The sequence below is a fragment of the Chiloscyllium plagiosum genome, unplaced genomic scaffold, assembly GCF_037043375.1.
Source record: "Chiloscyllium plagiosum isolate Xiang-an unplaced genomic scaffold, Cpla_swu_hap1 HiC_scaffold_19, whole genome shotgun sequence".
Classification (NCBI taxonomy): domain Eukaryota; kingdom Metazoa; phylum Chordata; class Chondrichthyes; order Orectolobiformes; family Hemiscylliidae; genus Chiloscyllium; species Chiloscyllium plagiosum.
The window spans coordinates 72,517,847-72,534,519 of NW_028270157.1; the positions used below are offsets into that span (position 1 = coordinate 72,517,847).

A 16,673-nucleotide genomic window follows, 5' to 3' on the forward strand; every position below is an offset into this window, starting at 1 on the left:
GATTGGAGGAAAGTTTAGGGGAGATTCTACCCCTGTCAGAGGTCGGTTCTTTACACAGAGAATGGCGGGTGCGTGGAATGCACTGCCAGCAGTGGTAGTAGAATCAGATACATTAGGGACATTTAAGCAACTCTTAGGCATATGGATGATAGTAAAATGTAATGTTTGTCAGTTAGTTTGATCTCAGGAGTAGGATAAAAGGTTGGCACATCATCGAGTGTTCTATGTTCCATTTTCTGGAAGGTCTGGTGGTCGTCTTTGGTGTGAGAAAATGCCACCTATACCTCTTACAGACGTAAATTTGTAATAGTAACAGACCATATACACTTGTTAGCTGTACTTAGAGGACAAGGCCACTGTATGGTCAGGTTGAATTCAGCAGTGGGCTCTCATTCTAAATGCGTACAGTTACAAGGCAGAACACCACCTGGGAGCCCATGAAACAAATGCTGATGTCTTGACTCACCCCTGGCTGGTAGATACACCACCAGTGGTGCCACCATGGGGAGAGTCCATTTTGGTTTCAAACTTTCTGGTCACACTTGCAGTCACCACTGACAATATCAGCCTATGGACATGACAAGATCCCATCCTGCCAAAGCTAACACAGCTGGTAGTGATGGGGGAAACAAAAGAGTAATCACAACCAGAAGTGAAACCTTTCTGGACTTGATGAGACCAAATCACTGTAGAGAATGGCATTTTATTATGGGAAGCAAGAGCAATTGGCCTGAGCAAAGCTTGCTGCCAGATACTAGCTGAGCTCCACCAGGATCATCCAGGGATGTCCTAATGAAGATGTTGTCGAGAAGTTATGTCTGGTGACCAAGATTGATATGGACGTAATCACGTTGGTGGGACAGTGTCCTGAGTACCAACAAGGACAGAAATGATTCCAGCAGCTTCTCCTACACTTGTGAGAATGGCCAGGTGAACTCTGGGCATGGTCACACGCTGACTATGCCAGCTCTTTCATGGACTCCATGTTCTTATTCATTGTGGACATCTACTCTGTGGTTGAGCGTGCACAGAATTCATTTGCCAAACATGGGGATGATGATAGAAAAACTGAGCATCTTTTGAAATACATAGACACCTGGAAGTGTTGGTCACAGACAATGAGCCATAATTTCCCAGTAAGAAATTTGAATATTTCCTAAAGTTGAATGGCATTCGGCATATAGGGATAGTTCCATACCATTCACCAAACTGTCTCAGTTCTTGTTTGATTATTGAGCCACCTCTCATGCACTACAGGGACAGCTCCAGCAGATTTGCTAATGGGGAGAAGCCTCTGCTCCAGATTAAATCGGATTTTCCTGGATGGGGGGAATGGGGGAAGGAAAAACAGCATCAGGAATGTTGGACACAAGATTCCTGTAATCAAGAGAGACACTTTATTCCAGGTGATGAAGTTTTGAATATTGAGTATTGAATAAAATTATTTGCACAATGGTATCTTTGCTGAGTCCCTGTACTTACACACACAGAATACAGGAGAACAAAAGAAAATTAACAGGGGAGTTAAAATCTTCTCAGTTTAGGGGACTGACCACAGCCAGTGTACAAAACGAAATAAAAGGGAAAAAGAACAGGAGAGGCTAAGCATTGCCTTTATTGTGCTTTGCTTGTTACTGGTTCACCGGTCACATGGGTGTTTTCCTGGTGGTGGAAATATTGAACAAAATTATTTGCATAAGGTGTCTTTACTGAGTCACCACGGGTGATATCGGGTAAAATAAGCACAAGATTCAGAGATTCTTCTCATTGTATGGACTGGCTCTGAGCTGGATGCTCAGTGCCCATGGACAGTAGGAGAGAGAAAAGGTGAAAAACAATAAACGGGTGTGGCAGAGATTCTGTTCACTCTGAGAGCTGGCTGTGATGAAGCTGGACCAATGTCAAGTATCGTAGGATCTCTACTGTGTGGAAGGAGCATTCAGCCCATAAGGTCTACACTGACCCTCTGAAGAGCGTCCCATCCAGACCCCCATGTCACTCCTGTAACCCGGAACTGCCATGGCTGATTCACCTAACCTTCACATCTTTGGATGATGAGGGGAAACCAGAGCAGACACGGGGAGATTATACAAACTCCACACAGATAGTCGCCTGAGGGTGGAATCGAACAGGAGGCCCTGGTGCTCTGAAGCAGCAGTACTAACCATTGAGCCACTGTGCCGGCCAAGTACTATGACCATGTAAATAAAGGGTGACTTGGTGACAGGATATTGGTCTCTGTGGAGTTAGTTCATTGAGTTCTTTCCAAAACACAATGCATGGCTCCCTCAGCAGATGAAAACTCCTTGTACAGATAGTTTGAAAGCTGCCACTTGCTGCAGCAAATCCTCTTATTCTGCCACTTCTTCAGGTAGGCAGATGTTTCATCCCAGACTAGATGCTTCCTGGCAGCCGGATTACAATGTAGACCTCCAAGAGTCAGTGTAATTGTCCTTCACTCTTTGTAGTTTGAAGTGTACTTAACCTAATTGCGTGTGACTTTTCTTTTCAGGTCTTGATCCGTTTTCAGATTCAGAGAGGTTTGGTTGTAATTCCAAAGTCTGTTACCAAAAAGCGCATTTGGGAAAACTTTAAGGTATGTGAGCCTTGGTGATGGGGAATCCTAAATTCTAAGACATAGTGGATGAGGAGGACTGAAATTTGTTGGTAGAATACCCGCTTGAAATTTCTTCATTCTGTACCAGAGATATTAAATTGAATTAGATGAGACAAATTTGGGATTTAAAACATAGGAAACTGGCCATCCTGGGATCCCTGTTTTGAAGCCTGAAGTGCCATGATTACCGAATAGCTTTGCTGGTATGCCTGAATTTTTAAAAATGGGCTATCAGTTAAAATATTCTTTGTTTGCTCTTAGTGGTAGTGTGGTGCTTTACCTTGTTTTTGTAGGCCTTGTGTCCATTGTAAAGATAGTTTTGTGCTTTTATGCAGGTTTTTGATTTTAAGTTGAGTGATGAGGAAATGAAGACTATCCTTTTGTTCAACAGGAACTGGAGATGCTGCCCATTTCATTGGTGAGCTATTATTAACAAAGTGACTATTCTCATTTAATTTTTGATGCAAATATTTGAATTGTTATATATGCAACACAATGATCAGGGAATGACTCCTTTGTAAATAGAGTTAAAGGCAGAGGTTTGATGTAGAAGAGAAGGAAGCATTGCTTTCTTTTTAACTTGCAAATTGTCACAATACCTTTTTCACTGTGTATTGCTGAAAAAAAAAGTCATGCTGCTGAAACTATTGATTCGGCACTTATTATGGCAGAATTGCAAGAATACAAACCTCCAAGTAGAACAACAAATAATATTTACATGAGAAGGGTGTGCTTGATTAGTTGGCAGGTTGAATTTGATTGGTAGAGGCATTACCTTGGAGAATGCACAGCGAATGCCTATTCCAGAAATGCAAATGTGCCAAGCATGGATGTGTTTTTTTCTGTTTGCAAAGCACAGGACTCTGCTTTTGAATGTGTATGACTTCTAGCTTGCATGACAGAGCCACACTGCTACTCTGATTGATGATCTTAAATTAGTTGTTGGTGTAGTTCTGAGCACATTTGAGATCATTTTGCAAGTCTGTCCAACAACAGATATGAGTTTACAATTGGTAATTTGTTCTAAGTTTTGTAAATAGGATCTGGTTGAGTACATCAGTACTCTGCCTGTTGTGTATAGGCAGAGCAATATACCATTTGATATTTACACCTTACGCACTTTGCATCATATTGGCACCGAAATTTATAAATTGTATTACTTCTCTATATGATACACAGAACTTCTTTTTGAATTGATTACAGCATCCTGATAATATTTGTGTTATTACTGACCATGCATTGTGCCTTTTTCAGCTTGGAAGCATTCTCTGGTTCATTCCCTGTGATCCTGACCAGAGTCAACTTTCCTGGTATGATTTAATAAAAGCTAAACACTTAAACTATTTCCCATTGTCCATTCTACATGGCACTAGCTCTACTGATCTGAATCAGTTTGCCAGCCAATCAGAATGGTTCTTCTGAAGACATAAATTGTTGTTTCCCCTTGTGGGCGGCACGGTGGCACAGTGGTTAGCACTGCTGCCTCAAAGCGCCAGAGACCCGGGTTCAATTCAGGCAACTGACTGTGTGTAGTTTGCACATTCTCTCCGTGTCTGCGTGGGTTTCCTCCGGGTGTTCCGGTTTCCTCCCACAGTCCAAAAATGTGTAGGTTAGGTGAATTGACCATGCTAAATTGCCCGTAGTGCTAGGTGCATGGGTAAATGTAGGGGAATGGGTCTGGTTGGGTGCACTTTGGTGCGTCGGTGTGGACTTGTTGGGCCGAAGGACCTGTTTCCACACTGTAAGTAATCTAATCTGATGAGAAACTCATCAGGCCTGACAGCATCAGTGTAGACAAAAACTCTCTACATGAATGTTCCTCAGTTGTTGAATTTGGAGACGCTTATGAAAAGTAACCAATCGCCATTTTAATCAGATATAAAAAAAAATCCTTTTTAGGACCAGGATTGAACAGTTTTTGTAATTAAATGATACTGAAGGTAAATAGTTAATTTGGTGTAGTCTTTGCCTTACTTGGGCTGAAACAATAAATTGTCATGCAATATTAAAATAGCAGCACTGAGAGAAGGTGAAAATGATAAAGGAAAACTTTTCATTGGAGCAAAGAAGGATGAGAGGTGACTTGATAGAGGTGTACAAGATGTTGAGAGGCATAGACAGAGTGGGTAGTCAGAGACTTTTCCATGGCGGAAATGTCTATCACAAGAGGGCAATAATTTTAACATAATTTGGAGGAAGGCTGAGGGGAGATGTAAGAGATTCTTTCCACAGAGAGTGGCGGGTGCTTGGAATGCACAGCTGGCAGTGGGAGTAGAGACAGATACATTAGGGGCATTTAAGCGACTCTTGGATAGGCGCATCGATGATAGGGAATGTAGATTAGTCTGATCTTGGAGTAGGATAAAAGGCTGGCACAACATTGATGGCCGAAGGGCCTGTACTGTGCTGTACTGTTCTTTTGTGACTTGAGGATAGATGCAAGAAACCAATTTTGGATGAATGGGAAATGAAAAGTATAGATGGCATGTCTCTTTTCTTTTGTCATCATTCGGCAAGTTCTTCACTACCAAGTGACTAAATGTAATCATTATAAAAGATTTGTATCTTCCCGTAGGCTGATCATGAAAGGTAGTCTGGATGATGATGTAGAGCACTGTCAGGAACAATCAGCTCTGGAATGAGCTAGAGAAGAAGCTCTTTTAGACCTTCTGTTTCTTTTAATTTATAAAGATAGTGATTGTGAAGATCTATGACCCCACAAGAGGGGCCTCTTGGTTCGAGATCGGTCAAAAGAATCGACAAATGCAGTCTATTCAAAAAACAATGGTCATTAGTTTGTTGAATTAAGGTACCTTGATGCAATTCTATCCAGCAACACAGAGATTGAAGCTTCTGTGTTCCGTGGTGAAGTTGCGCAATTACATTTGAAAATTACACATTATTTATATGTTTTTTAGTAATAGTACAACCTTAATCACAAGAAAGACCAATCACGTATAATAAGGTGACATGATTTACAGCAAGTTAATCCAATGATATTTCTTGGGAAAGGGTTCTTAATTACAAAAAAAATCCAATCAACTGTAATATGGTGATATGATTGAAGACAGGCTAATCCAATGGTATTTTCTTTAAGAAGGATATCTTATTTACGTAAATTATCATGCCATGTATCAGTTCAAGGTTAGTTCAAATGGTCAATTAATGTGTTAGTGTTCATCTTATGAAAACTCTATTGTCCTCTTATCTTTGAACTACAACTTAATTCTGCAAATCAGCAGTATGGTTCACAGGCCAGTTTATAGTATTCTTTCAAATCGAGAAACCATTTTGTTATAATGAAAATCTACATATTTTTGTTGCCTAAATTCAAATTTTAGATCCTCATTCTCCCCTTTGGTCACTCTATGACCACACTATAAAGGCATGGATCAAATTTATCCAATTCAATGGCAGCAAAGACTGCCATACTTCCTCTGCCTCCGAAGGGGAATCAAGGGCAGCCAATGAAGTTTCCTCATCATGATTTAAGTAAAGAAGAAGCATTTTCTGGATGGAACCAATATTGTCAATAGAAGTTAATATTTTAGCAATAATAAGCAATATAATTGCTATAGCAATACCAACAAAAAGACCAATTAAAACAATAGCACCATACAAAGACATATTAATCAGTTGTACCATGAGCCAAAACCCCAATCTTCCCATCCTGCACCTTCGTTCATTTGGTTGACAAAAGTGTGCATATTATCAATATGTCTAGTAATGTTTTCGAAAAGATCAGTGACCCTCCTAATGCATTTTCCTCTAACTATAATGCAAAATCCACCTTCCTTTGCAAGTATGTAAACGGTTTTGTTGGGCAAATAAGCGCAATTCTGAAAGCATGTCCCTAATTTCTATTAAAGCAGCTGTTGTCTCATTTCCCAAAATTGTGAGTCCACAATTGAGATAATTATGGTTTTGATGACTAATAATTCTTAAGGACTCTCCTATTGAAAGAATAATCACAGCTGCATATGCCAATAAGTGTGTTTTACTTCTTGATATGGCCTTTGGATTCTTCCATTCTGCACAAGTGTCAGGAGAAACTGTATGTTTTAAAGGGGAATTATGATTTCAGTGCCATGTAATTGGACAGGGAACAGGAGTTGGAAATAGTGTTCCTACAGCTACGGCATGAGGACTACTTGCTCTATTCAGGACAAGGTAGTTAGCTGCCTTACTTTAACTGAAAAAAATATATTCAGGTTTAGCATAGGCAATATAGGGACCTTCCCAATAAGAAGCAGACTATCTTTGTGACTTCCTGGGGTATGTGGATAATCCTTGATCACATAATTTGGCCCTGGGTGCTGAGGGTGAAAATCATCCATTACTAATGAGGTGAGTTTCTTGGTAAGAAACATGGTCAACATCCCAAAATGGTTCTTCCCCTCCAATAACTGGGAAAATATTAGTGCCGTTAGGGGTATCATAATGAAGGTGGGTATTGTTACCCGCTCCACATAGAGTTTGAATTCCAGTGATAATAAGAATGCATTTTTCGTTAAGGCATACAAATGAGATGCAAGGTCCTTCAGAAAAGCAGTGGCGACTAATACATTTAATCATAGCACAGGAAAACAAATGTAGGCACTCTTACGTAAGCGCACTGCCATTCCTCACCCTTGTAGTAATTTGGATAGGATATTGCGGATTTATTGGAGGAAGTCCACAAACAAGTAGCAGGTGCGGATAGGTAATAACTAAAAGATATTACGTCCTGTAAATACTTTAGTACTATTCCATACCCCCCATGTTAGGATTTGGAAGGATAAAAGGGGTCAGTGAGTCTCTTACTGAAGTAAGGGCATAACAAATTACTTCATCCTCTCCAAACATTTTATTATGGGTCTCTAAAAACATCCCCCCTTTGTCTCTTTTACTCCGTGATCTATCTGAAAGGGGATAAGGCTTATCAGGGATGCCCATAGTACAAATGTAATCAACTGCACACAACGCCTTTACATGGTAAAGACCATTTAGACTTGTTCTGTAATTGAACAGTTAATTTCTATGCAGTTGACCATGGCAAAAGTCATTCTTGGCAACATTCAGTCTTTTGGCACACACAAGGACATCTTCCTGGCATAGTTGGTACACAGTCTCTGTTTGCTCAGGATTGCACAGGTAAACTGTCCCTTCTTGTGCACCAATGCTGGCAATGGCAAGTCCACACAGCAGGTCAAGTTCGATCTTAATCATCTCCCCCCCCCCCCCCCCCCCCCCTTGCAAGTTGGAGACCGTGAAGTGTCCATTGTAATAAAGTATAAACCATTTCCTTCTTGTATATAAGTATATACAATATACATATATTCAATTAAAATAGGCAGCAGCAAAGAAGTAACACAAACTAATCTGGTAGAGGTCACCCATATTCTGGTTTGAGTACTGCGGGAGTACCTTATTTGAGGCCATAATTTGTGCTGTTCAGCAGGCTAGAAGCCCTAAGAGCAATTTTAAAACAAATAGTTTTCAAATTTATCAAACTCAAATAGCCCACTGGAGTAAATATATTGCCCATACTGGGAAAAAGCTCGTTCATTTTAAATGATGCACTAGAGATTCTCTTCCTCCCCATTATTTTCTTATTTTATATGGAAAGCCCAGGCATGGGTGAATTAAGCAAACCTATTTTTACAGCAATGCTGTTCCCAAATTATGGTAACGTCACACAAAGCTTTCAAACCACACTGAACTTTTTCTAATATTGAGCTAACCCTAGAATTTAGATATTGGTACAATCTTAAAATTATAAACCATCACTGTTCAGTATTAAATATCCACGTGAAGATAATAGCTCAGCCAGACACTCTTTCTTAAGTCTCTCAGCCCAATCCAAAAATAAATCAAATCAACTAGTGTGCATTCTTACAAGCTCCATACACAAAGCAAAGATATTTAGGCTTAGCGTCCATGTATGAAATCAAATCACTTGATAATTCAGTCAGTAGTATATTGTAGTATAAAGTACCAGTAACTATTTCAGAAATGGAAATTTACAAATTACTTTCAAATTTCAAAACAATATTGAAAACAATCCAAACATTAAACCCAAATGATTACAGTCAGTAAGCAATAGAGAAATCAACCTTTACATTGTGAATTGGCACTGAACAGACCGTATCATTCCCCCACGATTTTTGCATCTTACCCAGGTCTGGCATACCAATCCATATACTGTGTCTAAACAGGTTTGCTGGCAACCCAATGGGATCAGAAGTTTGGGGCGTATGGCTGCCTGTTTGGCAACTGCATATACTTGCCCATTACTTTAGAAACAGTATCAGTTTCATCAGCATGAGCCAGATATCTTGATAACTGTCAGATTGATTGGACAAAATAGCATTACTATAATGCTGCCCCCCCTTGGGAGTTAAAAATCTTCAATGTTCCCACAAGGCTCCAAAATTGTGGATCATATTAAAAGCACAATGAAGAGTCAGTGTATATTAGTAGATTTTCCTTTTGATAGGATGAAAGCCTGTTGATTCCCAATGTCAGCTCTGAGGTAACATTAAAGACACGTTACTTCCCATTGGCCACATTTCAACAGTTAAAGCAAGGGCCAGGCATTTGCCCCTGGGTTTTATTTTGATGTCTTGTTGCCAGTCTCAAAGGTGAAATGCTGGGGCCTGCCTGTCCCCATCTTCAGGATCCCCTCGGGAAAAGGTTGTCCAGCAGTGGTCATCGGGTAGTACATGAGATAGGTTCCGCCCCCAGTGGGTATCCTGGTTCCAATCAACCCTATCAGGGCTGGCATACGGCATTTGGGCTCGCGAGGACGCTGAATATAACTTGTTTTACCGGTAACTTGCATCATGGTTCTGGCCATCCCAATAGAAAACCACCGCTCACCTCATTTGCGACTGGAAATTCCTGGACTGGTTTGTACTGTTGGTCTGGATCATGTCAGTGACACCAGCCAGAAAACATTGCAAAAGCAAAGGGTTAAATAAGGGTAATTGAGTTTCTTGATTATTGTTCAATTGTCTGTCACTTCCATCAGACAGATAGGCACATCTTTCAGTCTTGAAACACAAGCCATTCGTATTCAGGCTACTCCTAGAATTTTAATAATAATAGATGAAAAGTATAGATGGCATGTCTCTTTTCATTTGTCATCAATAGGCAAGTTCTTCACTACCAACTGACTAAATGTAATCATTATAAAATATTTAAATCTTCCCGTAGGCTGATCATGAAAGGTAGTCTGGATGATGATGTAGAGCACTGTCAAGATAGATCCAGGAACAATCAGCTGTGGAATGAGCTAGAGAAGAAACTGATTTAGACCTTTTGTTTCTTTTAATTTATAAAGACAATAATTGTAATTTGGTTAAATGTGATTTAAGCTTGAAACTAACATCCACAAGTTGAAAAGAAACTTACATAGAAACAATAATAATCGCACAGAATGAGGAAAGAGTTGCCGAAAACTGGGACAACTGGGAATTGGAAAGCCTTCAAAAATGAGGTAACGAGAGGCCAGAGACTGTATGTTCATGTTGGGAGGAAAGGCAAGGCTGGTAGTTATAGGGAATGCTGGATGGCTAAAGAGACTGAGGTTGAGCTTTTGGTCAAGAAAAGGAAAGAAGCAAATGTCAGGTATTGACGCCGGGGATCGACTGAATCCCTTGAAGATTAGAAAGGCAATAGGAGTATACTTAAGAGGAAAATCAGGAGGGCGAAAAGGTAACATGAGATAGCTTTGGCAAATAGGGTTAAGGAGATTCCAATGGAATTATACAAATATGTGAAGACAAAAGAGTAACCAGGGTGAAAATAAAGCCCTTTAAAGATCAACAAGGCCGTCTGTGTGTTGAGCTACTGTAGATGGGGAGAAACTGAATGAGTATTTTGTATCAGTGATTACTTTGGAGAAGGATTTGGAAACTAGAGAACTTAGGAAATAAATAACGACATCTTGAATGATGTTGCTATTACAGAGGAGGTGGTGCTGGACATCTTAAAGAGCATAAAGGAGGATAAATCTCTGTGACCTGATCAGGTTTACCCTAGAACTTTTCAGGAAGCAACAGAAGTGATTACTGGGCCCCTTACTGAGATATTTGTATTAAGAATAGCCACAGGTGAAGTGCTGGAAGACTGGAAGTTGGCTAATATGGTGTGACTATTTAAGAAAGGTGGTAAGGAAAAGCCAGGGAACTATGGACTGGTGAGCCTGACACCAGAGGTGGGCAAGTTGTTGGAGGGGACCCTGAGGGTCATGATTTACAAGTAATTGGAAAGGCAAGGAGTGATTAGGGATAATCAACATGGCTTTCTGCATGCAAAATCATGTCTCACTGACTTGGTGGAATCTTTTGAAGAAGTAACAAAGAGGATCGATGAATGCGGAACGATGGATGTGATCTGTACGGACTTCAGTGAGTCATTTGACAAGGTTCCACCTGGTAGATTGATTAGCAAGGTTAGCTCATATGGAATACAGCGACAATTAGCAATTTGGATGCAGAACTGACTCGAAGTAGGAGCTGGAGGGTGGTGGTTGAGAGTTGCTTTTCAGACTGGAGGCCTCTGCCCAGCAGCATGCCACAAGGATTAGTGCTGGATTGTCTCCTTTTTGTCATTTATATCCAGGAATCCCCTACTTTTTTGAATGTTCACTTTAAGCCACTTCACTTTTATTAAATACCTACATTAGGAACTGTTTTGATGAATCTGAAGAGGATTTTCTCTTACAAAAAAATGGCAAAATTTTTCCCATATAAATGATACACCTACGCTTTACGTCACTGCATTGTTTGTCTTTATTGGTCAGTGCAATGAGTAAAGAAGTTGGTAGGTCAAGTTGTGGCTGTACAGGTCATTGATTAGGCTACTTTTGGAATACAGTGTTCAGTTCTGGTGTCTCTGATATAGGAAGGATGTTGTGAAACTTGAAAGGGTTCTGAAAAGATTTACAAGGATGTTGCCAGAGTTGGAGGGTTTAACCTATTGGGAGGTGCTGAAATGGCTGGGACTGTTTTCCTTGAAGCATTTGAGACTGAGGGGTCAGCTTATAGACATGTATAAAATCATGAGGGAAATGTATAGGATGAAGAACAATGGTCTTTTCCCCAGTGTAGTGCAATCCAAAACTAGAGGGCATAGTTTTAAGGTGAGAGGAGAAAGATTTAAAAGGGATATGAGGCAACTTTTTCACGCAGAGGGTGGTGGCAAGTACGGACTGATCTACCAGTGGAAGTGGTGGAGGCTAGTATAATTACATTTAAAAGGCATCTGGATGGGTGAATAGGAAGGGTTTAGAGGGATACGGGTCAAATATTGGCCAATGGGACTAGACTAATTTAGCATATCTGGTTGGCTTGGACGACTTGGACCGAAGGGTCTGTTTCTATGAGTCTGCAATAGGTTAAATACATAAACAACAGGAAGCCTTTAAAAAAATACTTCAAGATATTCAATAACAAAATCTCAGTGAGAATGACCCATCCTTGGCTTACCAAGGAAAGCTCATGAATACATTTGAGGAACAGAAGTTTGCCTCATCGCGATGCATGACTTTTGCCCCATCTCATCTCATCTCCCCATCTCATCTCATCTAATGTGATCTTGCCCACCTCTGAGCCTTCAGGGCAGATTGCAAATATAATAGGCAATCTCCATAGATCTGGCACAAGACAACTAGTGAGTGAGTTGCGTGCTTTTGTCTGTAACACTGGCAGCTTGAAGCAGGTGAATGTACATTGAGAAGGCATCAAAGGCTGAAACTGACCTAATGGATGCAATATAAAAGGTGAAACTACAAGCCTGACCTCAGCCGCATGAAAAGTGGCTCAGTGGTTAGCACTGCTGCCTCACAGCACCAGGGTCCCAGGTTCGATTCCAGCCTCGGGTGACTGTCTGTGTGGAGTTTGTACATTCTCCCCATGTCTGCGTGGATTTCCTCCGGGTGCTCTGGATTCCTCCCACAGACCAAAGATGTGCAGGTCAGGTGAATTGGCCATGCCAAATTGCCCCATAGTGTTAGGTCAATTAGTCAGAGAGAAATAGGTCTGGGTGGGTTGCTCTTCGGAGGTTCAGTGTGGGCTGGTTGGGCTACTGGGCCTGTTTCCACACTGTCGGGAATCTAATCTTAAAAAAAAAGACTTGCACTGATCTAAACTTAATGACTTTATGTAAGGGTTGCAACTTGGTACTTTTTGGTTTCAAAAGCATTTGAAATAATCAGGCTTGCAGTCAGCCAGCCAGAAATAATTTCATGCCTTTAGTATATGACCAGCATCAGAGGATCATTAAAGTGTGTGCCAAATTCTCATGGAACTACCATAATGTGCTATTTGGTAATCTCAGGTTCCCCAGCTATTCTTTCCAACAGATAGCTCCAGCACCTGTGACTTGACTGGCTGTTGAGCCCAGTGATTTATTCCTGAAGAAGGGCTTATGCCCGAAACGTCGATTCTCCTGTTCCCTGGATGCTGCCTGACCTGCTGCGCTTTTCCAGCAACACATTTCCAGCTCTGATCTCCAGCATCTGCAGACCTCACTTTCTCCCCAGTGATTTACCCTATCACAGTAGCACAGGAAAGCTACAAGCTGAATCATCTTTACATCAATGCCAGAGTTGAGCAAGCATTTACAAATGGATTTTTTTGCTTCAGTAAGGTGGCTCTCCACCACCTACTCCAAGTAAATAGAGACAAATATCGGCCTTGCAAGTAATTCCATTAAATAAGTTTCTTTAAAGTAACTTGTAAGGATTATTCATAGCTGAAACATAGAGCTCATCAGAAACCAAAACACAAATTGCTGGAAAAGCTCAACAGGTCTGGCAGCATCTGTGGATAGAAATCAAAATTTGCCATTCAGGCAAGGTGACCTGTCCTCAGAACTGACCGTTGCAGCAGAGACAAGATTAGAATGGTGCTGGAAAAGCACAGCAGGTTAGGCAGCATCTGAGGAACAGGAAAATCGACATTTCGGGCAGGAGCCCTTCATCAGGATCTGCAGTCCTCACTTTCTCCTGATCATTGCAGCAGTCCACTAATGGCATCTGACCAACTTAAAAATGTTCCAACCATCTCTACTCTTCCTTTGTTAAGCAGTCCTCTATCTATGATCTAGCACCTAAAGCTCTGAGCCCTTACATATTAATTAACCATGATGGAATTTAATTGCAGAAGTTTGAAGAACAGAATGGTCTTTCTTCCCCTTTTTTTTAATCAGTTCTTATTTTCTAAAAAAAATGTTAATGTCTGTTGCTGCTGCAATTGAAGTCAGTAAACTAAGTATACCAAAAGGTATTCTGGGATGACCATATGTGCATGGTTCAGTCAACACTTCCATTTGATGGAAAGGAGGTATAAATGTATCTATCAATTTAAAGAGGAGAAGTGGAGCTATTATTCTAACAATGGGCTGGATTTTACAGTAAACATAATGGTGAAGATCAACAAAAAAATTTTGATAACTACACGTGCACGTTGAGTTTTGCCAGGAAACTTAATTGTTCAAAGACATTGTGTGAAGTTGCTGCACTTACGTATATGTATTAACATGATCTGAAATTGTTAAATATGTCTATTTTTGTATAAGTATCCTTGTGTGATAAACTTTAGCCATTGTTAAGCAATCTCTCTATAGGACTAAAACTTAACGTATACAGAGAGTTTCATCCCTCCAGATTGTTCACTGTTGGTGATCTGAAGGAATGAAATGTTTTTCTATTTTTCTTTCTGCTGTTCTCTATTTACCTTTATTTCACTTAATGTAGCTGAATTGTGATTGTCAATAACTGCTACCTCCTGGTTCAGTGCTGGCCCTTAAAGAAACTTCATTGTTAGCAAGTTTTGAGAAGGTTTGTAGCTCAGGGTGAGGTTCTGGATGTAGGTTTGCTCGCAGAGTTGGTAGGTTCATTCTCAGATGTGTCATCACCCTACTAGGTAACGTCTTCAGTGAGCCTCCGAATGAAGCATTGGTGGTGTAGCCCACTTTCTATTTAAATGTCTGGGTTTTCTTGGGTTGACAATGTCATTTCCTATGGTTTGGTCATTTCCCATTCTTTTTCTCAAGGGGTAGTAAGTGGGATCCAAGTCATTGTGTTTGTTGATAGCGTTCCGGTTGGAATGCCATGCTTCTAGGAATTCCCGTGCATGTCTCAGTTTGGTTTGTCCTAGGATGAATGTGTCGTCCCAGTCGAAGTGGTGTCCTTCCTCATCCATATGTAAGGATACTAGTGAGAGTGGGTCATGTCATTTTGTGGCTAGTTGATGTTCCTGTACTCTGCTGGCGAGTTTTCTGCCTGTTTGTCCAATGTAGTCAGCCTGTATTGGCAAAATATACTTCTACCTGTACTAGTCTCACTCCCTGCACTAAGCCCATTGCTTTGAATATTATGACGCTTAAAGTGTTCATCCAAGTACGTTTTAAAGGTTGTGAGATTTCTTGCTTCAACTACCCTCTCAGGCATTGTGGTCTCGGCCCCCCACAAATTCTGGATGAAAGCATCTTTCTAGATCCCATCTAAACCTGTTGCCTTTCACTTTAAATTTATGCCCCCTTGTTAATGACTCTTCAACTAAGGGGCACAGCTGCTTTCTATTCACCCTCTATATGCCCCTCAAAATATTATACACCTTTATAAGGTCCCCAGGCAATGCACTCTACTCCAAAGAACACAATCCAGGCTTATCCATCTTCTCGTCAAAATTGAAATGCTCAATCCCAGACAAAATCCTGCTGAATGTCAGTTGCACTCTGATACCTGTGTTCTTCTGAGCTTCCTTGTGTCTTGCCATTCATTGATTACTTGATTGTCTTGTTCCCTTTTCCAAATTGCATCTCCTCACATTTATCAGGGTTAAATTCCAATTGACACTGTTCTGCCCATCTCACCAATCCATTTATATACTTCTGCAACGTAACACCTTCCTCACCGTCAACCACCTGGCCAATCTTTGTGTCAGTTGTAAACTGTTACCCGTCCCACATTCTCATCTACATTTATGCATATTACAAACAAAAAGGGGTCATCACTGATCCCTATGGTATGCCACTCCACGCCAGCCTCCAGTAATGTAAACGGCCTTCTAGATTCAATCTGTCTCCTATCACTAAGCCAATTAATTCTGGTATCCATCAAAAATTTTGAGAAGCAGTTCAAATGTATTGTTCATTCACTGCAAGTAAAATCGATTCAGTATGAGGAATTCTTATAATGTCTCTTGAATTATTAGAAATATCTCTAACTTTATTCTCTTTATTTTTTAGGTGTATTAATCACAAGGACTACCCGTTCAAATAAACTTTTAAACGTGTACTTCAAGTGGAACATCCTGGTCACGTGTTTGAAAATTTGTGGCTTCTCTATTTATAGACGTAAACAGTAGAATTAATTACTAGGGATCTGAAATTCTCCATTTGTAAAAAACTGTATACTAGCATGATTTACATCCATGGTGAACAACTGAAGTATTACATCTCTGTAACTGTACTTTGATATATTTTAGAAGTTACTTGTTCTTATTATGTTCATAATGCAGACAAACATTTTAGAATGTAATGTTGCAATTCTGCTTGGGTGCCTCATTGTGTTGCTCTGCAAATCTGGGAATTGCAGTCACATTGCTCACAATTTCCTGGTGTGAATGGTTGGAGGGTGAAACTCATGCTGGTGACATCAGCTTGGAGCATTGACCTTCTGTTCTAATTTGTGAAGCACAGCAATCTTCTTGATTTGTGTTATATGTCTTTGTTTATCACTTATAAGCCCAATAATAAATATAAAGGACAAAGATTGAAATAAACTTATTATTGGCCCAAAGACAGCATTACATTGAGCAGAGCTTTGTCATTGTGTCAAGGCAGAAACCAATTCCATATTGCACCTTAGTGGACAGAATAATTAATTTAAAAATTAGTTAGAATAAGTCAGGATTCTTCTAATCTTTGAATATTGGATAACTAAATAGTCATAATATAGAAATAGGAACTGCTGGAAAGACTCAGCTGGTCAGGCTGCATTTGTGGAAAGAAATACAGTTTATGCCTGAGTCTAATATAACTCCTTTTTGGAACTTGAATAAGA

At 40.3% G+C, this 16,673-nt stretch overlaps 1 protein-coding gene across 1 annotated transcript in view; it reads left to right on the forward strand.

Annotated features, from left to right (window-relative positions):
- The window catches only part of LOC122559454 (aldo-keto reductase family 1 member B1-like), a 55,971-nt gene extending 39,562 nt beyond the window's left edge, over positions 1–16,409 (forward strand). The window contains exons 8-10 of the mRNA XM_087997528.1: positions 2,513–2,596; positions 2,953–3,035; positions 15,857–16,409. Of these exons, the coding sequence (XP_087853654.1) occupies positions 2,513–2,596; positions 2,953–3,035; positions 15,857–15,890 (201 nt within the window). The 3' untranslated portion in view covers positions 15,891–16,409. The remainder of the gene's footprint in view (positions 1–2,512; positions 2,597–2,952; positions 3,036–15,856) is intronic.
- Positions 16,410–16,673: the final 264 nt, after the last annotated feature.